The sequence below is a fragment of the Psittacula echo genome (genome assembly GCF_963264785.1).
Source record: "Psittacula echo genome assembly, chromosome: 13".
In the NCBI taxonomy this organism is placed as follows: domain Eukaryota; kingdom Metazoa; phylum Chordata; class Aves; order Psittaciformes; family Psittacidae; genus Psittacula; species Psittacula echo.
Window position 1 is genome coordinate 7245396 of NC_137749.1, and position 25516 is coordinate 7270911.

General features: G+C 42.2%; 1 protein-coding gene across 1 annotated transcript in view; it reads left to right on the forward strand.

Moving 5' to 3' along the window:
• The window catches only part of FBRSL1 (fibrosin like 1), a gene marked incomplete at its 5' end in the record, with an annotated part of 531620 nt that overhangs the window by 142144 nt on the left and 363960 nt on the right, over nucleotides 1–25516 (forward strand). The window contains one exon of the mRNA XM_080629043.1: nucleotides 1839–2039. Within this exon, the coding sequence (XP_080485169.1) occupies nucleotides 1839–2039 (201 nt within the window). The remainder of the gene's footprint in view (nucleotides 1–1838; nucleotides 2040–25516) is intronic.

A 25516-nucleotide genomic window follows, 5' to 3' on the forward strand; every position in this document is an offset into this window, starting at 1 on the left:
TTCTGATATTTTGCTGAGTATCAGTTAACACATGTCATTTCCATTGCACTAGTTTTTGATTAGATACTAAAGCTTAGCATTTAGATTTCTGCCTCAGCAACTTCCCAGTAAATAGGACAATCAATGTTACCTTCTGTTAGTGCCATCTCAAGCTGGTGGTTTAGTGTGTTACCTTAAAGCTAAAAACCAAAGGGAGCAACTAAACATTTACTTGAATTCCTCATTTTATCATTCGTGGAGAATAATGCCAGACAATCATTTTCCTTGCTCGTTCGTTAGTTAAGGCCTTGGTAAGCTGATCTGTATTCTGGTGTGTTGTGCGTCTTTGAGACAGTGCTACTGGCTTTAATTTTGGAGTGGGAGTTTTATCTTGGGGGTTTGGCAGCTTGCTGTGTATGTACGTGCTGTAAGATGAGCTTGCAAGACCCACGGGACCTCTGTGCAGGGTGTTTAAGGGTTAAGTACTGGCCAATTGTCTTTGAGCCTGTGTTGGGCTAGGAAGCAGCTGCATGTATGTTGTTGTTGTGATCAAAATGTCAGTGTTTCTGTGATCCTGAAGTGTCAGTACATCGTCTTGCTTCACAGTGAAGAGTAACTTTAAGCAGCAAGTGATTTGGAGTGGAATCAGCGTGTTGCACACTGAGGCAGTCAATTCACTAATTAAACGAGGGAGAGGAAGTAATCTGGAGCAGTCAGCAGGACATTTCATCCCAGTTCCTCATTGTCTTTGTTGTTGGGCTTTAGTTTTGGAGAGACTAGAGAGCTAATGACTTTCATGAGCTCTTTTGCAGTACTGAAGGTGTGTGTGTTAATGTGAGTAGTTGTATTGCGAGTTCCTGCCATGATGTAATGGCGGAAGCAAGGCACTGAGAGCAGGGGAGATGACAAATTGCTGTGGCTGAAGCTGACAAATTTTGGCATAGTAAACAGGGCTTTCTAAAGTATCTCCTAATTTGATATATTTTCCTCTCATAAAAAATTAATTGGTATAGAGATTCTGTGGAACATTCCAAAAAGAGTTTAGTTTTTACCCTGGAGCAGTTAATAAAAAGCATTGGGGAAAAAACGTATCTAGCTGTTGCAAACTAATGTCATAGTGATTTGGCATGTTATTTCTTAAACTCTCTTTAAGTGGTGTGTGTAGGGGGAGAGTTTGACACTGTCACCATTGAGTTCAGCTTTCAGTCCTCAAAGATGCCAGGGATAGCAGTAATAATTCCCTTCTCTGATCTCACTTCCGATGTTAATCATTCTGACATGACATACCCGCTTTTAAAGTGTGCTTAGATTGTATGTTATAGTCCTGATTCAGGGCAGACACTTAACACTTAGAAGTGTTCAACCTCTGTTATGTGTTTAGATCCCATTGATCTCAGCTTGCTTATTGAATGCATGGTAGGCTTTAGAAGTGCATTTCTCCATATGAATGCTACTGTGAATCAGACTGTCAGGCCCAGGGGGGCTGATATGTTGCTTTCTGAGATCAGAAGCAAAATAAAACCCACCTCTGTTTCAGTTGAACAGTTAAAGGCTTTCCTTTAGGATGCTGATTTGTTCATGTGCTGTTGACGTGTGGTTCCTGAATTAATCTGAAGCAAACTCATTTTCATAACCAGTTCCAGCATCTCTGAAATTAATCAAACACATAGCCTGGAGAGTATTCATCCTAATCTAATCTAAAATTACTGTTTGCATTGTATGTGCCTAATTATTCATCTTAAGTCATTTCTGGAAAGAACATGCTGTCTTGTTTGTGTTTTTGTTCAATATTTATATTGCTTATTGCTTAAAAGTAGTCTCAGAGAACTTAACGTACTATTTTTTTCCCTCCTTTACAGAAGGACATGTCACTAAAGCCTCAGGAGCGGAAGGAGAAATGGGAGAGGCATCCAGGAAAGAAACCTAGAGAATCTGAAAACTGTGTTTCTGCTGAGCCGAGTGAAAATGGCCATAACAATGATGCTGGGAGCTCGGAGAGAGAGGCAGAGAGAGGCAAAGAACGGATGAAGAAGAAGCTCCCCTTGAAGCTGTCCAAACAGGTAGGGAAATTACTTCTCATTTGTAGCAACTGTACTGTGGCATTGGCCACTGTGAAATGTCCAGAGTTGGTGGTGTTAATGTGACTGGCTTCTCTGGTAACTTGTGCTGGTGAAAACAATGTCTTTTACAAGACTTCTGGCTATGTGCACAAATCCTGCGTTGTGGAGAAGTTTTCATAAGCTAAAATGGAAGATCAGATGTACTGGGTAATGTAGGAAGGAGCAGACCTCCCGGGTATCCTGCAGCTTTGAGACAGTGTGGTAATTCATACCATTAGTTTGTGGCTCTTACAATTTTAAACACAAATAGAAATCATCAGTCAGACCGTAGCCTTCTTTGGGGAAGATGTGCTTGTTAATGTGTGCCTGGAAGTTGCAAACGTGAGTGTGTCCATTCCATGAGTCAAGTTCACGTGCCCCCAAAACAGTATGTTGAGAAGGAGAAAATACTCAAATATTTTAGGTGGAAGGTCAGTTTGGAGGAAGTTTGGAGTCTTTTCTTTGTGCCCTTCTAAAATGTGGCAGAGCATTAATGAATGAAGAGTTGTCATGCTGGAGGGGACGATTGCAGGCTCCCATCTGAACCAGAGGGGGTGAAGAGCCAGGAGGTGACAAAGAGGAGGTAGTATGCCTGGCAGGCTGTTTATCACTTAACTGCTGCTCAGCAGGGAGAGCTGTTGGTGATCCAGTGTGCATTCATTGGTTTCAAATCCACATGGCACGGCAGCATATAGCTACGAACAAACACTTTCCCAGTTGTCTGTTAACATGGTGCCAAATGGCAGCCAGTGGGAAGAGCAGTGAACTTGACCCTCCAGCATTTGTTCTGTGCGAAGAAGTACACTATGCTGGAAAACTACTTTTGTTCTCTGTGATACAGAGAAAAGAGCTGTTTAACCCAAGCACACCTTCACTTCTGTGAACCTAGTTCTGTGCATGTGCCAGGCTGTGAAAGATTGAACTGTCCAGTTACTGGCAGTGTTTTTTCAGACTTGGAATATTTTAGGATTTGAAAGGATCATTAAGGTTACCTAATGTAACCCCCCCACAAAACTTCACCACCACACACAATGTTTTGTAACGTATTCATTCAGAAGGGCCCATCACATTTAACGTTAGAAATTCTAATGGTCTGCTCATGGCCCCACTCATTAACAAATTAGGAGGCTTTTGTTTTCTTCTTGATTTAAAAAGAATATTTGGAGTAATTCCATAGAAATAACTTCAGTGAAGATGTCAGTACTCTTCTGCTTGCAAACATTTAGGTAGCAAATCATGTAACCATGCACTCCTAGTAAAATATTTGCCAGGTTTGTTTTCTTTTAACTCCTCAAAGTGATACCAAATGTTTTGTTTTTAAGCTCATCAGTGTGTATGTAGTTAAAATGTATTGAGTTTCTTGTTTGTTTTTCCTAGTAATTGAGTGATAGGGTTTCAATTCCCCCTCTAGTTACAGGTGCAAGGAGTTTGTGCACAACTGTTCACTTGGTGGAAATTAAAATGACTTTTTATTATGGGTGAATAGATGCACATTTTAGTTCTGATGGAAGTTTGAACAAATAGGATCCTCTTTTTGGCATCTAAACCCACAAAATGCTAAGCACGTATTTCACCAGAAGTTCCTGGCTTTGATACAGAATGTTTTGAGGCAGTGGTGCTGAATGGTGATGCTGGATGCTACTGCTGCCTGCTGCTTACGCCAGGACTGCGGTATTGTGCTTCACCAGCTCCTCTGCCTCTAAAAGCTGCTGTTGTGTCAGGGGAGTTTATTTATGTGAAAAGGCCCCAAACACCAATCCAGTGACCCTTGCAAAGCATACATGGAGCTGGCTCACTTTCCGCTCTACTCCGGGGAGCGACCTTACACATGCTCATGTTGATGCAACTGAGAGTGGGTGTAGTTGGAGTATGGAAACAAGGAGGACTTCGGGAGGTCGTTAGGTCTTGATTGCCACCTGAATATCTCTAACATGAAAGCCTGGCTTCAGTAGATAACTGCCTTTCCACGGGTTAGAGAGTTGTTCCTTTGGGTGCAGTGTTTCCCTGCAGGAGTTCAGTCTGTGGATGTGGGAGGCTGTGCCCTGCTGGGCAGTGGGGAGGCTCTTTCCTGGAGCTGGGGGCAGCTGGTTCCTCACCCCCTGCAGAGGAGGGAAGGGTTGTTAGTAGTGACACCTTTAAGCTTCAAGTAGTTGTGGCCAGTAGGAGGATTTCATGACGCTCTGAAAACTGAGGACATCATTACCTACTTTGTTACCTGTTTCTTCTGTCTAGCATTTGTCTTTCATCATGATGTAATAGGGTATTTGCTGCCATATTAATGAAAACCTGAATTTATCTTTCATTGTTTAATCTTTATTTCCCTGGAAGAATAAGTAACAAACGCCAAAAAGATTGAGGATTTGCACAAAGAGTATAAAAAGTAAAGCCTGTGATGAGTGACTCATTAATACATGGTGCCTCTTTAAACAAGTCACACTTGAATTAAGCTTTTATTGAAGAGGGAGGGGGTTTAAATACTTTTTATTATCCTACCCGATAGAGTTGTGAAAAGCAGACAAGTTTGCAGGTCTGTAAGGTTGATGGAAGTAGCAGGGAAATTGAAGCTGGATAAACCAGGCTGTTCTTAGTTCAAACTCATTATGTAAATGATATAGGCAAGTTCAATAATTTTTTGGTTTTTTTAATACCCACAAAGTTCACACCTAGAGTTCTGACATTTCCTGCCAAGCTGTCTAGACAAATTGGCTGTAATATGAAGTTTCCTGGAATTTAGGGGTGATTTTTGCATCTCCGTCTTATTAAACGTAGGTTTATACCTAATTTGGAAAGCTTACTGTAATTAATGCTAATTATATCGAGAGTTTGCTTAGAAATTACAGTTCTATTTGGTGCTTTCCCTACATTCTCATCTTTTCTCCTCACAAGGCTACTGAATTGTCACCTTCTCTACACAGCCTCCTCCAATAAATCAAATTGGGCATTATAATTATGGCATTCTGCTAATCCTTGTAGAGAGATGCAAAGTGGCAAGCTGATTTGAGTGCCAGGTTGTCTGCTTTGTTTAGAAAATTAGATTAATACTTCACTCCTTTTGACAAAGCATCCAGACTACGATTTGCTCCTGAATATTTGGTCCTGTTGTACCTCTTGGCTGTGGGGACAGAGTTGCAAAAGCCAGTCTGTCCTTTCCAGCCTATTATTACAACTGCATATAAACAGCATTCAGACACATTTATCTGCTACTGTAACCAAGCAGAGGGTGGAAAAGGGCATTTCAAATAGTTGTCTTTTCGCCAAAGATTTGTCAGGATTTGGGGCTGTTCTCAACATGTCTGTGCAGGGAAAGGGGCTGACTTGAAACTGCTGTTCTGTGATGAGAATTAACGACAGGTATGGGGAGAAGACCCCATCACCTCTGTAAAAGATTCCTTGATAGTTGGGTGTATAATTCACTTAAATGAAGTAAGAGGTGGACATAAGATGAAACTTTTTTGTTCCAGTTTTGCTTCCTTGGGTTGTCCTAAGTCAATCTAGTTTTGTGAGAGACACCCTTAAGAGCTCTGAGTATGTCTTTTATTAGCCTTAGCTGAGCTGTTTTCTGGGTTCATTCTTGGAGAGGAATACCTCTGAATGTATGAGCAGCCCGAGGCCACCCTGGGTGCAGAACAGTGAGAGGTTTCTGAGCTTCAGGACCCATTGCCCTTTCTGTACATGGACTAAAAATGGGCTGGCATGCTTCTGTAAGGAGTTGGAGTAATGGGAAGGAGTTGCAGATACTTCAAGTTAGCTTAACCTCAAGCTCTGTGGTTAGTCAGCTCGGGAGCATCATGCTGTATTGAATATGTTTAGATGTTAAATGTGGCTGTAATAACACTCTGTTCTGCAAGTAGTCATTTGTCACGAAGATGAGTGTCTTACACCTCCTCCTTCCTTTTCTCACCCACTGTTTAAATCACTCGAGATGAGAAAGAGTCTCAAAGAAGCTGAGGAGAACAGGGTGGTGTAGCACGTATCTAGTGCTCATAAATAGCCTGCTGGGTTTGGAGCATGGGAGGAAAGGGCAGGAAAGCTAATGCTGTCACGTTGCTCTGAAGGTGTGACATCTCTGTGACTTCAGCAGAGCTTCCTGGAGGGAGGGAAAGCAGAGTTAATGCCTGTGTCTCATTCACTCCCCAGCCTTCATCAAACTGCTCAGCACTATTGATGATTCATGTATATTGTTGCTGTGGCTCTTGCTGGACTGGAACTGCTGAATTACGTTAACATGTTTGATTACCTATTCATGGGGTTTTTCTGTGATGCTCACCAACTTGTTATCCAACGTTCATTGATGAATATAACATTCTCTCTGCTCTCCTAGGAGAGCACTGCTCTGGGTGACTGCTGATCTGAGCTAAAGGTGATATACTAAGGCCTTTTCCCTCTAGGATGCATGTTGTTTCTTCTGATGTCTAGGTGAAAGTTGATAGCTTGTCTTCAAACAAATTACATAGCCTTAGCCTCATTTTGTGTGTGATGCTGGTACTGAAAGGCTATGGGGCTCTTACCTAGAGAGTAATGATCTAGAAACATACCTGGCTAATGAAGTACTTTGTGTGGGAAATCTCCTTTGGCATCATGCTTCTTGTGCTGATGGTTGGGAGCATGTAGATGCTTGATTTTTGTTTTTCCAGATAATGGTAAATTGTAAATCAAAGACTCGGACATGCATTGAAGCTGCTTGTGGGCTGGAGGCTGATCATTCCTTTGGTGATGCAGAGTTGAGAGCCTAAAATGTACCTTTCTTAGCTGAGGTTCGGCAGCCACGTAGGAGAATAACCTTTGGAGTCTTTGTCTATAGGCCAGAGGACAGGTATGGATATGTCTGTCCTTCTATGACTTAATAATGTAGCATTTAGAAACGAACTGTGAGAGGGTCTAAACATATTAGTAACTTACTCACTTACCGTCAGTATTTCAGACTATAAAGCAAATGAATTCTAGGCAGCCAGCTTACAAAAAAAAGCCTGCAAGAAAGGTTGCCTTTAATGTGGGTTTTGGGGATTGGTTTGGTTTGGTGTGTGCTGCTTTGGTGTTTGCATTTCACTGCTTTTGAACAGTGAAATTATAGAAACGGGTTTCTTTTTGTTTCTAATTGATGTTACCCTTTTTGTTAGCAGATATTGTTATTTAAACGTTCTTTGAAACTAAACAACAAAGCAAAAGGGGAAAAAAAGTCCATTTTCTTTTAATCAGAAAAATGTTGCTTCATGTATTGCTTAAACCCAGGATCCATTTCTCCCTTTGTAAGTACAAGAATTTACAATTTGGACATGAAAGCTCTGTGCCAATTAGTTTTAAGCACACATTTATTTTTCCTGGGAGAGTTGAGTTGTTAACGTGGTGCTTGTTGTCTGGGTGAAGTCCCTCTACCACTGACTCCAGCCAGGCTGTCTGCAAGCCCGGGAGGTGGCTTAGGTTGATGCTTGGAGTCCTGTCAGCTTGAGCCAAGGACATTGTTGGAGGCCTGCTCCAGTGGAGGCTCTTTGAGGCGTGATCCTGCTCCAGCAAACCTTTCTCAAGTATGTGTTTGCTGTTCAGCATGGGATCAGTTTCTTGCTGGCTTCAAAGCTCTTCCTGAGGTTGTAGTGCTGGGGGCCCTGTCCCACGGGATTTCAGAGGAGGTCCTTATTTCCAGCTGAGTAGTGCTGCACGCACAGACACAGATGGCCTTGCCTTGCTCTCTCATGCTAATCTGCCAGTGCAAAGGCTTCACAGCTGCCTGGGAAACCACTGGGGACTAACAGTGCAAAGTACTGCAACGGGCAATACAGTATTTAGTCATTAGGTTTGCTAATCCAAGGCCTAAAATCAGCCTCATTTCAATCAACAGCAATCTGTTTGCACTGTCAGGAACTAATTTAAAAATCTGCTTTAAGTCCTGGTTAGGCACTTGGTGTTCTGTTTTCTGCATCAAAGTGGAGGGGAAGCAGTGAGCATAGCACAGCAGTGGCAGGAGGAGGAAAAATCCTTTGTAAATAAATGGTGGATGTTTATTTCCCAAATGAAACCCTGCTATTACAAAGAACTGCTGTTTCTGCTAAATTTATCCAGGAATTCATCGAGATTCTTGAAGTGGCTGCAGAGCCTACTCTGCAAAAGAGGGAGAGCTTTGCTGCATGTTTAGTTCAGTGTTTCTTTAAAGTCGTCTACAAATCTTAGACGCTGAAGGTTTGCGTTATAGCTGTGGCACAGGTAACTTCACTGCAGCCATGTTTTGAGAGCTGCAACACAGCTTCCATAACAGATCTCTGCAACATGCTGTGCTTCAGGAGGAGTACTGCAAAGTAGTGCCATAAAACCGCTGGGAACTATGGCAGGAGAAAGCCTTTGCTTAAGCTGGAAAAATAGATTTCCAAACCTTCTGCAGTTCTGGTAGGGAAACACAAATTGAGGAGACCATGTTTATTAGAACTGGGGGGATCCAACTGGTTTTAGACTAATGCTTAAGCATGAAACAGAAGCATAGGCTGGGTTTCACTACACACACATTATTTTCTGAATGGAGTGATGTAAAATGTGTTTTGGCTGCTGGAAGTCTTATTCATAGGAGAAGGTGAATTTATCTTTTTCACTGATGTACTGAAATGCTTATTCATTTGTCTGTACCAGTGGGTTTCCCTTTCATAGCTGACCCTAACTTGCTAATATTGGTACTTACAATGTGCCCCACTTGTCCTGCTCTTGTAGGACTCACCTGATCTTCCCAGAGAGGATCAGCCACCTCTGAGCACAGCTTCTGGTGTGCTCCACCTAAGGAGCAGAGCTGGGGGATGCTGGCTCGCTGCTGGGTCTGCAGGGCTTACCTGGGCCAGCACCCTACTGCCATGTACCTCCTTGGGGTGGGTAACAGATGAAGCAGAGGTTGGGTGGCCCTGGGAATGCAGTGTTTTGACACATGTGCTCTACTTCCTGCCTTGTATTTAAGGATCCTAACGCTGCTGTGATGGTATTGATCCTGCTGTGCTCGGATCTGGACCCTGAGGCTTTGCCTGGAGCACTGGCTTCAACCTTCCTTGTTTCTGCTTTTCCTCTTCTCCAGAATTCCCTGTGTGTCCCCATTCACCTCTCCCACTTAACAGCACTTGGGCAGAAGCAATGTGTTCAGCCCTGCAGGTGACTGCTGGCATTTTTAACATGTTAGAGCAGGTTTAGAGAGCAGGGTGATGAAAGCACTGAATGCTACCAGTGCATTGGGACTTCTTGCACTACCACCAGTGGAGCTGAACCCAAGTGTCTTCAGGGCCTTATGTCACCATCTCATTGCCCATCTGAGAAGATACAGTAGCTGCAAACCCAGTGAGGTGCGTGAGCAGACCTCTATAGTCAAGACACACAGACACTTTGTAAAAGGAGCAGTGTGAAGGAAGCTTCTCAGAGCAGCTCTCATCTCACAAGACTCCTTCCTGGCAAAGAAGGTTTGATCTGACATTCCTTGGTGTTGTCAAAGTTAAAAAAGGTCAGAAAATTCAAGTAATAGAAAGGTTGTTAAGCCACACTGCTGTGGTGTAGGGAAGTTAGATTGCGTGTATTGAAGTATCGAACCAGTTGTAGGCTCCATGTTATAAAACTCTTGCAGGTCACCTTTAGCTTCTCTGCCCGCAGTTAGATGACTGATAAGGACATTAGGTCACATTTGCTTAAACATAGTCTCAGACAAGAGCAGAGTAAGGAGAAACAAAAGCAATCCTCTCTTCTCACTGATGTTCTCTAAGTAGCTGTGAATGAATCTCATACAATGGCTTCTTTTGAAAAGAAGAAATAAAGAGGAAATTTCATTGCTGACAACTTATATGGCATCAGACACTATTAAAAAGGTTGTTGTTGGTCATTGGTTACATTGTTATAAAAGAAGAGCTAAATGGCTTGTAATTTAGAGAAGGGGATTTAATTACATGAAGTAATTTACAGGCAGCTATAACCACTTGTATCTTTTTTCTCTGTTGAATTTAATTGGTTGATACAAAGCACAAAGTGTTCTTTCTTTTCCTCCTTCCTTGCTCTCTTTTTGTTGTTGTTGTTTTTTTTGTATATTTTCTTTTGGCGAAGAGAAGGCACTAAGATAGAGCACTTGTGTTGTATCTTGTGATTTGAGCAAACTGAAGAATGGTGAAACACAACAGTGTTTGAATGGTGCTCTGTCTCCTGATAGTCTTGCTAGTGTGTGCTGTTTGAAGAGATTCAGAGCCTTGGCTGGAGGTTTCTCTTGTACATCTCTTCATGAAAGTGAGACAAGGCATGTTCCAGGTTTCCTGTGAGCTGTGTAGAGCCGTTTTCCCTGGATGTAGCTCAGATGCCACAGAAGAGGCTGAAGCAGCCATGGCCTTTTCGCATATTGTTTTTCTGGTTTGGGCAAGAAGTGTCTAAAGAGTTATTCCAGCTTGGTTTAAGCACCAGCTGCCTAATACTTCAGCTAGCTTTGCATAAGGGTTTGGGATCTGTTACCTGATTGTAGTTACTGTTCTTGGACTTGTACCAAATGTTTGCAGTAAAATACAAGGTCTCTGAATGGCAGCAGGTAGAGTGTGGTTCCTTATAAACATTTCTGTCACTTTTGGTATGATTGCAGGTTGGCTTTTTTGTGTGTGTGTGAAACAAGGATAGTAGATGCAGATGGACAATATTCTATCACAGTATTCTTTCTCCTGCATGCTTATCAGTATAATAACTAAACCATCTGCACAGCTCCAGTCTAAATCTGAGCTGATTTGAAACAAACATAAAAATGACATCCCAATGTGATTTGTGGTTGAGGTAGAATAAATATCTTTGTCATGAGATACCATTAGTTTTAAGATTCAGAACTTGTCCTTGCTTACTGCTGTCTATGGATCTCCATTTCTGCAAGAGACTGCTAGGATCAGTGCACCAGGAGCTGTAGCAGAATCACTTTGGCAGTTGCCAGTCTTAGCCTGAAGTCATTCAGTGGCACTGGTCCAGCTCACTTGGCTTTCCACGTGGAAGCATATCAAAGATGATGCAGTTTTCCACCTCTCGGTTGCTCTCGCCTTGCAGACTGCAGCCTCAGGCGGCATTGCCCACATCCCTCAGCCTCTTTTTTCTGTGGATTCTGAAAGGAGCTAATTTTCATACTTCTGCCTGATGGATGGCTTACATGAACTGTTGAGAATATACACAGCTTGAGTAAGCATGTCTTTGGTTTGGAGACATCTCTTAAATAAAATAAGCACTTATTTTTTACCTTCAAGCAAGGTTACTAGTAGCTGTTCAGGTGAATGCCATTGCACTATTTCTCTGGCAAAATCAGTCTGTTAAACCCATGCTATTTTCTCTAGCATTGTGTCTAAAAGAAACTAAAGAATTAAGTAAAGCCAGCAGGGGTTTGTGATAGATTTAAAGCTCTTCCAAGCTTAGTGGTTGAGGGAGTCCTAAGGCACAGTTGGGTATGTATGTATCTTTTAACTGAAGAGTTGAAATATGCTCTGTCTATGTGTAGGAACTGTTAGCACTGTAAATTGCTTCTAATATTTTTCTGAAGCCAAGCTTTGAAATTATTTTGTTTAAAGAAAAAGAAATATCCTAGCAAGGAGGGTATTTCAGATGTTAAGTTTAGGAATTACACTTATAAATTCTTATTATATGTAACAGTTTCAGTGGTCTTTTCCCCTTCTTTTTCTGGTAGCTTCTTCTCAGTTCTGTTTCTTTGCAGTTGGAGTTGTGGAGATTACAAGGCAAAATAATTTGGGTGGCTGCTGGATTCTGAATATAAGTGTCTAAAGTCAATTACATAAATATGTGCTGCTCTTAATTTAAAAACTGATCTTTTGTCTTCATCCTTTCTTCCACATTCCACTTTCTTCTGGTTGTAGGCTTTGATTTCAGCACTAGGGAAAGGAGCAGAGGCTCGATTCTTCCTTGAGCTCAGATCCAAAATGCAAGTTAAAGTTGAAGGCTAGTGCTAGGTTTCGTTTTTCACTCTAATGTTTCCTCTTACAGCCCTGCTTGACTCATGGACACTGAATAGTAAAAACAAGGGAAAAACCTTTTCCAGACGAAACCTTATCTACTGGAATAATATTGCTAAAAGAATCCAGGGACTAGATAATGGATCAGGTAGTGGATGCTGTCCAGGGCAGCTAAAATAACAGTGCTATGATGAATAGTCCTCTGATGCTGTAATATTGCAGCCTCCTGGAAGGTGATGCTGGAACTCATAAACTTGTCTTCTTGTTGGTTCTCAAGACTTTGGAGTGGCCGTAGGGCAACGTTTTGTAATGTAACATGACATTTATTGGTTGTAGTGTCAGTCATGGGTATCTTTTTGGAGTTAGTGTCTCAGTGTTTTAAGATCAAAGATGGAGAGAGTTTCACTGGTCAGACAGGGCTGCTGTGAAGTACATCTGCAGCTTTAACATGAAAAATAAATGTATTCCAGTTAATTTTCATCTCCTATTAGCAATTTCAGTGTATAAGGGTGTAAACAGGGATGACATGAACCAAGATAGCTGTATTACAAGCGTTGCCTGAATTGAGGCTTTTAAAACTTGTTCCTCATTTGTACATGTGCTCTTCTTCATCCAGGTGCATACTGCCAAAACCAGTAATGTAAAAATACAGAAGTTATTCTTTGCTTACCACATAGGAAATAATCCCTTCAGCAGAAAACAAAGATCCACAAAACCTGAACCCCATTCTGAAGAGCTGAATTCAGTGTTTCCCCAGCACGTGTCTGTGCTGCCCTGCACGAGGGGCTGGCAGCACCGACAGAGCGGTACCGGGTATGTGGTGGTGTGATGGCTGCATGCCATTGCACATCACTTCCCCGTTTGCCTCTCCTGCTTTCCTTGCGACTGGCTCGTTTTGTTCATAAAGCAGCTTGTAATTGAGTGACAAAGAAGTGTTTACAAGCAGTGTTTCTTGTGCATAACTGCCTAGCTGAGGGGAATAACAATTTGGTCTGAATTTCAGCCCTCCTTTGTCACTGTCGTATCATCGTCAGTGGCAGTGCTGTCTCTGCTTAAAGAGAAAGATGGATTAACATTGTGACAGGGTATGGCAATGGAGATGTGGAGAAGGAATGCTTGCTCCTTCAAGAAGCTTGTGACAGTTCCTTGTGCCCATGCTTGTTGTTTGTGTCTTGCTTTTGTACCGCACCAAGGTGTGTGCTAATTACATGTGTGTCGACTTCGGGGTTTTCAGAGATGAACTGTGTTACTTTAGGGGGAGTTTTATTTTGATCATATGAAATGTGGAGGTTGGAGTTTTGCCAGGTTTTAAGCCTGCTCCAGCCATGGTATGGGGTGAGATACTGTAGTTGTTCCAATCTGGGAATGTGGTGGAGTTCAGTCTTCATGGGGTGAAGCCTACAGTGCAGATGGGACCTGTGTTATCAAAAGAAAAGTCTCATTTAGCTGTTGCTCAGAAAGAACAGGACTCCGGGAACAAGCTTTTCATTCAGGCAGCATGTGGGTGTTTCAATTGTCCATGCCAAAACCCTTCTGCAAATTATGCCAACTGGGCAGGGTGTGGAGGGAACAGAAGCCATGAAGTTATGCATGAGTAAGGAACAGCTCAAGCTTTATTTAGACGCATTATAGGTCATTTGCAAAGGGGACTTTTTTTCTTGTTTTGTTGAGGGGGTGTTTTTTAACGGGGCTGCTCATTCCATGTTTGCAGGAATTCCCATATTTCATCAGAAGTGATGGGAATCTGCACATAGTGAATAAGCAAAGACAATCCTAAGAATCCTCTACTAATAGCTGGAGATACCTGAAGCTCTGCTCTGTTCCCCAGTTGCAGGGCTGAATAGGGCTGTTCCCATTAACGTCAGTGCCAGTCTGTGACTAAAACCCACACATAGAGATGAAAACAAATCACAGCATATGAAACAAAAGTCATGCCATGGGGCATGAGTAAGAGTGGTACTCAGCCCTTTTGGCCAATGAGTTTAACTCCTTCCCTGCTGCTTGACTGCAAACAGGAAGTGGTTTCTGTAGCAAGTCTCCTCGTATTGAGTCTGCTTTGCTGGGTATAGTCATTACTTAATGGTTGATACGGAGCTGTTGAGCAAAAATTGATAAACAGTCACAGCTGTACTGACAGCTAGGAGTAGGTTAACGCAATGGCTACTCTGCTAGGAGCATCTCTGAATTAGTGCTATTGCTGGTCAGAGTGTTTTCACTCTGGCAACGCACCGAATTGCTAAATTCCTGTATAAAGAAGACCACGTGACACTTGCATCCAGAGCGCCTTTTATTTGTCCTCATGCAAAATAGCTTTGCAGGTGTTTTGCTAAGACATCTTCCCAATCCCCTTAGCTTTGTTCTGAATCATCCTCATGCATTGCGCAGCTTGGTAAATAAACAGTATGTTTTTATATGCCTGTACAAACGCTGGTCTCTTACAGTCCTTTGCAGCTAGATATTCCCTCCCTGTTTACCTGACTTGTCAAGAGCAGAGGGAGAAGAAAAAATGTCTTTGCGGCAGCTTTTTTTGTTTCCTTGCAGTGAAGCAAAGGAATAAAGGGAATATTTTTTTCTTCCCCAGACAGTCTCCACACAGCAGCAGCACCATGGACCTCTAGTAAATTGATCAAGGGACACTTTTGACCTTAGGGCTGCTTGTTAGAGAACATTATTATAGGCACTTGTAGTAGCAGATGTAATAAAGTCTGCATTGTCCCAGAGAGGTAAAACAAGGAAGTATGTTTTGTGGGGGGTATTGGTGCTTTTGTGTGTGCGTGCATGTTATTTGGTAGGAGCTGAATTACTGTCTGGCAACCTTGGGTCACCTCTGATAGGCATAAGCCTACGGCAAAGCCAAAGGCAAATGAGTGACAGATTAAGTTGTATGGAAACTTGACAAATACCCGCTTGTTATTGTTTATTGAAACTGAGAGCACAGAGAAAAATTGGATTTATGAAAAAATATTTCAACTGCAGAATGAACAAGAAAGTGTGAGTTGTGTTAGGAAAGGAGCAGTGATGTGGATCCTGGAAGCTTGCACTTACGTAGCTCTGCCCTTATCCGGTAGAGGAGAACTCACACATATGAGGCTTTTGGTCCTGAAGAGCTTGGGAAGGCAGCTCTTGGATATTCCTCAGTGTCATCCTGCTGGATTAGGAGGGTGAGAAGTGAGAGCTCTTCCAGACTTGTGTTCTTTTGGTAAGAGGCAGTTTTGTATAGAAAAACAGGAAATAAGTAAGCTCTCTGCTTGTAAACACAAATAAAAATGATGCTCCTACAAAAAAATTACCACTATGAGGATTCAGTTAGTTGAGAGCCTAAATCCCAGTGACTTGTTGGTACAATGTGCTCCTCACTTCAGCATTTACATAAATCCTGCTTACCACTTTACTCTTATTTCCATTTTTGTCTTCTGATACGTCTTACTAGAATAAATGTGTTTTTTCTATTTTGATAGATCCAGGCAAATAAAATGTGCAAGCTGTTGCAAGATGTATGTTGTGTTCTATTAATGGGACTCAAAATAGGATTTCTGATCATTTCAAAGGCTTCCTTCTGTGGCATCGTGTGCTTATTTTCCTATGGGTTGTTATTTATTTTGGCAGAATAACTTACATTGATAATGACAGGAATTTGTACTGCTTCAACTGTATTAATTTGCACAATGTAGAGAACAGACTTTTTGGGGGTGTTCAGCACCCTGTGACTTTCATTGGGAAGGTGTATCCTGCTGTTCAAAGACTTACTGAGATGTGTTGTAAGTGCTTAAGGTACACCTGCTGAAACAGTCTGAAAAGCTTTATTTATTGTTTTATGCAACAAAGGTTGTTAATACAAGTACCCAAATGAGAGCCTGTTGTTAGTTCCTAGTTAAGTATTGATGTACTTGTTGACTTGAAGCTTCTTCTGACAGAATTAGGATTTAATCAGTAAAAGTCAATCTTTTCCTTCTACTAATCAAAAAAGCGAGTAGTTCCCAATGCTGAACTATGTATATTAACTTAAAAATTGAACAAGTGATAGGATCTGTTCCACTGTCAGATACTGGCTTCCACCTGGTAGTCACTCCAGAAGGACTTCACTTGTATGTGATGTTTTTATTTCTGGATTGAATGGGAATCTTGATCCCTGGCATGATGCACGTTACTATCCGAGTTGGGTTTTTTTCTATTTGCAGATGCTGCCAGACTCATGATTTTAAAACCTTTTTTTTCCTCCTCAAAAATTAACTGTCTGGGAGAGGAGAGGCTGTATTCTTGCCAGTAGTGCTAATTGGTGGAGCTGTTGAGGTTAAAGGATTTATGCTACCAAGTTCTGGTGCTAGATTATTGGGCAACATGGTGAATTACTCAGCAATCCACCATCTGATTGCTTATCTGTGACACGGAGATAACAATTTTTACTTCCTTTTTAAAATGCTTGCAATATACAGAAGAAAAGTAATAGGGACATGATGATTATTTTATTACCATACAGGAAAATACAAGGCTGTTTTTTCAAGCTCAAGAAAGAAGGGAGGAGGTCATTGCTGTAAGAGTCTTGGTCTTGTTAGCAAGATTTAAGGGACTGGCCTGAAGTTATGGAGCATCACACAGAGACATGAATAGATCTGTAAGCAGCACTGCCACATCAGGTCAGAGCTGACCCAAAGCACAACGAACCGGTTCAGTTGAAGGACATCAGAGAAGTCTTTCCATCCAGCCAGTATTTCTGCATCATGCCATGTGAATGTGCCACATGAGGTGCCCAGGATGGGTGCCAGCTGCACTTTCAAACAGCTTGCTTAGAGCTGCTGAGCACCATTCAATAATTTCTGCCTTGCAGAAATCTGAGGCAGTTGCTGGGGATGATCTAATGCTGGTATTAAAGGACATGGAACTGTTGGAACAAGTCCAGAGGAGGGCCACAAGGATGGTCAGGGGACTGGAGCACCTCCCGTATGAAGACAGGTTGAGAAAGTTGGAGCTGTTCAGCCTGGAGAAGAGAAGGCTGCGTGGAGACCTCATAGCAGCCTTCCAGTATCTGAAGGGGGCCTACAAGGATGCTGGGGAGGGACTATTCATCAGGGACTGTAGTGACAGGACAAGGGGTAACGGGTTCAAACTTAAACAGGGGAAGTTTAGATTGGATGTAAGGAAGAAATTCTTTACTGTGACGGTAGTGAGGCACTGGAATGGGTTGCCCAGGGAGGTTGTGAATGCTCCATCCTTGGCGGTGTTCAAGGCCAGGTTGGACAGAGCCTTGGGTGCCATGGTTTAGTGTGAGGTGTCCCTGCCCATGGCAGGGGGGTTAGAACTGGATGATCTTAAGGTCCTTTCCAACCCTAACTATTCTGTTATTCTATGGAGAACTAGGTGTGAATGCTGAGGGCATTTCCCCTGTGCAAACCCAGGGAAGGATCTTGATAGCAAACTTGCTGGGCCAGTTTTCTAGCCTAATCATTTTCTTTTTCGTAATTATAAATCCTCCAGAGGTCTTCTAGGGTGAATAGCTGGTTATAAATACAAAGTGTATAATTTTGTGGTTTTCTGTCTTTAGTAACTGGCTTCCCGGGAAGCTTTAGGAGGGAATAGATCCACTTAGGCATGCTTGAAAAAGGGCTCAGGTATCTGTTACTCTGAAATAGCCCCACTCGATTATGCTGTTTGGAGTATAGGATATACATAAAAAGGGCTTTCAAAGCCCTGGCTTGCCAAGCAAAACATTTTTTGCAGTTCAGTATGAATTCATGCCTTTTATTCTTCCCACCGGTGGGATTTGTTTATGTACTGCCCTTAGCTCAGAGACGCAGACCTTCACCTCCAGCGTGCTCCTCTGATCCTCCCTGGAGTCACTGCCTAGGGGAGCTTTGCTTTTCCCTCCCTGATCTCAGGTGGGAAGAGGCAAAAGGAGTTGTTAAGGTCCAGCTGGGTGTGAGGGTGGTAGATCTGTGCTTCAGGGGGTTTGGCATCCGAAAGATTTTTCCTAACAAAAGATGTGAGGGGAATAGCAGCTGCCAGTGAGCTGTGTTGGCACCTCCAGTGCTGGTGGGTTACATTCTGTTTTCTGAAACTAACTGGAGAATATTCCAAATTCCTAAAATTCTGCCTGCCCAGCAGAATGAGGAGGGAGTGTGGCATTACTGGCCATGTGAATGATTGCTTCATTTAGCAACAAGTTATGACTATTCAGTGGCACAGGCTTCATCAGAGAGGAGGAACAGGAATGTAAGCCCACAGGGATCCACGCTTGTTAATCTCTGCTGCCTTGGGCTCTGCTACCCTGTCTGCGTGCTACCTGGAAGGAAATCATTGCAGGTGCATTCATCCGTGCCACAACTGAACCTTGAGTTTGCTTTATAGATGTTCCCTTGGAGCTTCTCATGTGGAAGTGGGACAGTTGGGCTTTGTGTGAATGCAGATGCATGCGCATGTCTGTCAAGTTTACTCTCACAGCTGAACTGTAATTCATTACATAAAGCCTGTTTGTCACACATGGCTTTAATAATCCACAGGCCAGTTCAAGTAATAATTCCAATGCTGCTTTCAAATACAGCAACAGAGGGGGTGCAGGTTACCTGAGTTCTAGGCTCAGAAGGTGAATGTGGTTTATAATGGGAATCTTGCTTCTAACCCAGCTCTGTAGCTGTCTGGATTGAAGCACCAGGAGGTCAAATGACTTGTCAAGGTTGCAGAGTGAGGGAGCAACTCCACTGACATTTGATACCAGGAGCCTTCTGTTTCCCAGCCTGCTGCTGATTTACACGTTCATCCTCCAGTACACATAACTGCTGCTTGAATTAAGCTGTGACACATCTTCACATCAGTGTAAAATTAGTTCAAGTTAGCCCTTGCAGAGGGAATGCTGTTCCCTCTGCAAACACTGTGTAAGTTTAGTCCGTTCCCACCTTGTCTGTGTGCTAGTTCAGCACCACCAGCTAATAAATTACGATTATTGAGGTATCAATTTGTCATGTCTCAGCAATGGTGTTGATTGTTCCACTGCATTGACCGAAGCCCTTTGCTAGCTGGCTGATGTACTGCGGTTTTACTCTTTCTTGTCCCATAATGATGGGATCCCTTGTACCAATTTGAATCCTATTAGCTTGCAATTAATTTCTCCCTACTCGAAACTGAGGCTGAGTCAAGTGCTGTTCAGTGTTGAGCTACCACACGGATATATCAAAAGGGTGAAGTGCTAAGAAAGAACCCAGCCTGAGCAGTGTTTTAATCTGCACCTCATGTTCCCCATCTTCCCTGATTGCGGTAATTAGCAAACCAAATTCAGTGCTGTGGGAGCATTAATGGGAGTATCGTGGTTTAACCCCAGTGAAGAGAGAAAGACTAAAACAGGATGCTTTAAGAATGAATGTCAGAAAGGAGGACAGTTGCAGAGGACTTGTAGGGGAGGCATATCTCTCTGCCTTTACATATAAAAGGCTTTTAATAGCATCACAGTGGGACATTCTATTGGAGGACTCTTTGGGCTGGCTTTATCTCACAGTGATTAATTTAATGCGTTGAAAATCCTGCTACAGGATCCATGGAGGAGCCCGTTCAAGCTTTGCTTCGATGTTTGTAGTACAGTAGTGCCTGGGCAAGGTTAGTGCTGGGTTAGAATCCCGCAGTCGGTGCAGGCAAAGTTTGATGGGCACAATCATTTTAGAATTGTGAAATCCTCTCCAGTAGGGAAATAGCTGGAGCTTTGGGAGGTAGAGGGAAATCTGTAAATGTTCTTAAGCTTTGACTCTATGAACACCCTGAGAGTGCCAACGCACAGTGCAATCACCTAGTGTATAGTAGAAAGTAAAGCTGCTCCCCTGAGGAAAACTGAATAAAAGCTTGGGGCAAAAGTTCTGCTTGCTTCTCAGTGCAGTGCTTGAGCTATGCATCCAGTGCTAGAGAAGGATTTAAATGTCAGCGTGCAGCCATAAAACAATAGTTGTGTTTTATGATTTAAGCTCAGATTTCAGAGGAGGAGGAACCTGAGTGCACCATCACAATGTGGTTTCTGCTGGATAAATTCATCCTTGGAGGCAAACTAGATAAATACTAGGAGGAGACAGATTTAGCATTTGCCCTTCTCTGTGGTTTCTATAAACTGAGGAATACTTCTGGGCTCTTTGTTGCTCTAGCAATTTTCTCCCTGTTGGATGATGACCCTTTCAATAAGTGGTCATCCACATTGAATTTTTCTGACTCAGAGCTTAAAAACCAGGGTTTTTATTGACTGTAGAATTCCCACACTGTAGCTTGACCTCTCTGTCGGCTTTCTTTGGAGACTGTACAGAGATTTCAGCTAATGCCAGAAGAAGCTGTTCACCTTTAAGCTTGCTTTTCCCTAGCTCATAATCTACATTGGAGTGAAATATAAAGTATTGCTTATCTCCTATCTGCAAAGCTTGAGTAAGCTCTGGGCTACCTGTTTGCTACCCGACAGCTATACTGCTGCTCCACCAGGCGCTTGGGAGCTGTCGTACACCTTCCCTGGAAGGCAGGTTTTGGGGTGGGCAGTTCTTCAGACAAGGTGGGCATATTGCTTTACTTCTGTTATTTACTTACAGGATCACAGAATCATTTAGGTTGGAAAAGACCTTTAAGATAAGATCAACCATTAGATCATTACCTCCCTTGATTTTTATCTCTATGGCTCATTGGGATCTATTCCTTGCAGTATGTACAAGAGATTTAATAAGCTTTGTTTGTTGTTATACGTTTGGATACATGTTCACATGTGTGATTAAAATAAATAATCAGTGCAGTCTCACACAGATCTCTGAAGTAGCTGAGACTACAGCAAAATGCAGGTGTCACCAGCTGTCCATACGTGCCAGACATACATTCAGGAGTTGTATTTTGGTTTAGCGAGAAGCTTATCAGTGTTTGGTGGTGTGTTTTGTTTGCTTACCCTTCGATAATGCTGCTCGTGAACTGTATTTGAGTATTAAAATGGATCCAAGCCACTAAACCCAGTACATAGTGGGTTCTTGAGAGCCAAGCTGGGGCACGCATTTCAGATCCTGTTTCGAAAGAGCACTCTCCTTGAGGAGAGAAGCCCATTGTAGTTATACTTGCAGAATATTTTGTATTTGCATGTAGGCTTTGAAAAGTTACTGTCTTTCATTAGCTTATGCTGTCCCATATTACATTATGAGACTCTTCAGTGCAGTAAAACCTCCAGAAAAGAGAATGGATAGAAACTCACTGTAAATCCAAACAAGGAGGGGGCAGGGGAAGGTGTTGCATGTTATTATTTGCAATTTACATTTGAAATCTTAGGTTATATTTGTTCCATTTTTTTTTTGTTGGGCTTTCATTAAGAATTTGCAGCTCTCTGGGGATATTATCACAGAAAAGTTACTTGAGGTTGTATGTAAAGGAGAAGGAATGGGAGGATGAGAGAAGATTTTGGAGGATGTAGAGAAATTCTGAAAGCTTCTACTAAACTCTAATTCTAGCATTTAGTTTGCAAGTTGAAATGGGTTTATCTCTAATTCTGAGGCACCCTGAGCACTATGTGCTGATTTTCTCCTTAATTAACGTAAGTTTGGTTTATTACATAAATTTAACGTGTTTTATTCCTGTAAGTAAGTGGCTAAAATAATATCTCTAAACAAGGCTTCTTGAAATGACTAAAACTCGATGTTTGTGTGTAATTGTGGTTTTGGGGTCTTTCCAGTGGAAAGAAATGTTTTACCCTATTTTATGCTATGTAAAAATCCCCTTTAGGTACTAACACAGTCATACAAGGAAGAAGGGCTGTTTCTTGAATACACAGTAGGGTATGAAAGGCTCATGGATCATCTGTAGATTCACATACCACCTTTGGCAGGTTGGTTAAGGTACTTTTCTCCTTCCTGTTTCGTGTCTAAAAATAGGCATAATATCTTCCTCTTGCACACGGAAGTTATGAGCTGACATTTGGTGACCATTAGGTACTCTAGTACGGATGAGAGGCTTGGATAGCGTATAATGGAAAACATTCTAACCTTTCCTGTGCTAGTAGCAGGAATTTGACTTTCAAAGACCCCATCAGAACAGACCTAATAGAAAGCTATTAAATCTACATCTCAGATAAAAAACATGTAAATGCTCTCGATGGTGGGTCAAGGGTACAAATGGCAGCCTCTGGATCCCTGTCAAAACGTTATAAAATCAAGCTTGAATAAACAAAGGTTTTGAGAGCATCTTGCTAGATATGTTTGTGCGGGGATTTCATGCTGGGCTTCTGCATAGAATTACTCAGTGCTGGTTAGCAAAGGAGAGGTTATAGCTTTACAGCTATGTATACAGGCTGAATGCAGCCTGCAGGAAGTGTAGGGGATTTTGTCTGTATTTGAAAGACGTTTCTGGATGATGGATCCTCTGAGTAATTCTTAAAATAATGGAGCAAACATGCAGGGGAATTAGGTCTGTCAGCATAACATGCACTGAATCGTGCCCTCTCTTTGGGAAGTGCAGCATGGCCCAGATAAGCACATGGATCCAAAGCTCCAGGGGAGCAGTGCGTAGCCAGGTCTCCATTCCGGCTGTGGGCTTTGAATGATATATTTCCCCCCCTTGGCTCTATATCTGCCACCTTCTCCTCCTCCTGGGAATTGCTTTGCCTTACGAGCTGCCCCAGTGACTTCAGTGAGTATTTGAGTCCAACTCTGCAAGCCAGCTTGCAGTCAGAGGAGTTATTTTTACAGTTTACATTACTGGAGGATCTGGCCTGTGTTCCCTCTTTGCAGCTATGTCTTCTCATGCTCTGCCAGGGATGTGAACCGCAGAACATCTCCTAACGTGCACTTGACAGTTTCTGCCTGTCTTTCTCTGGCTGGGCAGGGTGTGAGGGTTGTGTGCATTGATTGCTAACCTTTTGAAATGCTTGGCTCTTCCAATTGCTTGAATTTTTAATAAATATTAAATCTCTGCATAAATGATCTTGTACAACTTTTACAAAGCATAAAAGAGGAGAGGTTAAATTGAAAATGAGGTATATTGGACTTCAGAGCACAAAGATAAATACGTATTTAAGTTGAGGTTTAAATGAATAGTTCCTGTGGATATGTATGAGTGGGTTCAGAGGGTCATTTTTTTTTTTAACCTTAATGTATTCCGTTCTGGCTGTGCAGATCTAATTAGTGCTAGCAGCCCTGAGAGCACTGTGGCTCTGTTGGGTGTGTGGCAAACTGTGGAAGCAGAAGAAAACCAGATTCAGTGTTGTTCTGGTCTTTTTCCCCATTTGTCATTAAGCTTCATTCATCTAAGTCTTGTCAACTTGCTGATGTTTTCTGTCAGTGGCCTGGCCAGGGAGGCTATTCTGTGTGCATCAGTGTGAAGGGTGAGCTCCCAAATGTACTGCAAGGTAGTAAACCATCAGTTTTTCTTTCCACTTGCTTTTTTCCTTTTTTCTTATGACTTCTCCTGAGCTACTGGTTCACTGATAAGTGGCACTTGAAGAAACTAAGTGATAGCCAAATGTGTTTTGTCTTTGGTTTTTTTGCTAGTGCATCTTCAAAGGGTGTGACCGTCTCCTTTTGTTCCTCTGCAACTTGACCTGTCCAGTTTGGTTTCTTACAGAAGTGATAGACTTTGCATAGATCCATTTGTACTCTTCTAAGGGAGCCCTGTTTGGAAAACTCATCTTCCAGAAAGGAAATTTTTCAAGAATACTTCTACAGTAACATACGCCTTGTGGATATATGGTTATGATTGCTCCATTATCTTAACATCAGTCACAACTGTGTGTAAGTCAGCACAATTGTGTAGCTGTATCAAAAATGGGAATTGGGCCTGTGACTTTCGAGAATGATCAAAGTTTTTTATAGAGACAAGGAACAGAAACCCTGCATGTTGTTTGTACAGTTACCAAACCTGATGTTTGGTAACCACTGTGAGGGTGGTGAGGCACTAGAACAGGTTGTCCAGAGAAGCCCCATCCCTGGCAGTGTTCAAGGCCAGGTTGGACAGGGCTTGGAGCAACCTGCTCTACCGGAAGGTGTCCCTGCCTGTGGCAGGGGGTGGGAACTTTAAGGTTCCTTCCAACCCAAACCAGTCTGTGATTCAGAATGATAATACTGCCCTGAAAATAGATGATGCTTCAACATAAAATTGTAAATCTTTATCCTTGCCCTTCAGGTGAGTAACTTCAAACCCCTGCAGTGAAGAGGGCAGCCAGAAAATGCTTTTAATAAAGGAAGAAAATTCAGATTTTCAGATCACTTGAGTCCAGGGGCTTGAATTTTAGAAAAATCAACTATCAGAAGACTGCCAACTCTCTTGAGTTAATGAATGTGTTCTCCCATCACAATGGTTGTGCTTCATTTTGCATTATAATGTTGTCTAACAGCAAGTGGCACTTCTGATTCTTTTGTAATTTCCAAGCAAAATGCTGTTTGCAAAATAAGCATGCTGAGAGTTTCCTCAAGCTAATGTCATCAACAGAAGTGAACTGCACAGCTAGGTCAGTTCTTTGGTGGAATAGAGGTGGGTAGGTTCTCTTAATAGTTGCTGCACAGATGTGAGCCCCAAATTGTTTTCTTCCTTCCTTAAGCTTGAGCAGATTGCAGCTGTGCTGTGTCGATTTATTGCTGTGCAGTGGAGAATGAAGCAAAACCTCTTCTGACTTTGCTGCTTTTCAACCCAGTTGGCAATAAGACAAAGCAGAATTGCTGTGCTACTGTTGTGGGATCTCTACTCTGGTGGAATGGCCTGAGGACTACTGCCACACGACATGGTTTGAGTACTGGATCAGGACACATCTTGTAAATGGAATTGAACATTTCTCCTTTGTATCTACTCTCCTTAGGGAAGGGAGGGAGAAAAATAAGGAAGGTTTACTTAACCCTATGGCTGTGGATTACTACATTATAGAATTAGAATAATATCATAATAATATAATGAAAATATATATTCTATAATAGAATAAATGGAGGGCAGTGATACAGTGAGTTGGCATTTCTTCTCCGCATCTTTTAATGTTAGGCCAGTTAAAGGCAGAAATTCACATAGCTGTAGCAGTGAAGCATATGCAGCAGTGGGTCAACTTGAGTGGGATATGATCATGGTTTTTTTAGCCAAGACTGAGTTTCTTGTTCAGAGAAGCCTTCAAAATTTAGGGAAAAGTGTCATTAATGGGCAAGATTGCTGTCACCTCTTCACATGTGTGGAGTTTATCTGCTTTCTGTGCATGATCTACTTCCCTTATTAGATGAAAAGCTTGAGTGCAGCACACAATTGTTGGTAATAATCAACTAGCCACAAAATTTACCTTTTGTTACTGATTTCTTAGTCTTCTGCAGAAAATTTCAGAATTACTGTTGCAGAGTTGAAGGTGGCAAAACTGAGAGCAGGTTTGTGATGAGTGTCGGATTAGTTGTGCGCCTCCAGCAAGCGAGCAGGAGGATTAGAACCAGAGACCAGGTCCCTTACATTGTTAGGCTGATGGGACTGCATTTCTTCACTGTTATTAAGCCTGCATTACAAGTGGAGATAACTTTCAAGAGGGAAACCACAGGAGAGCAGTCAGCCATATAGTGGTATTTGAGT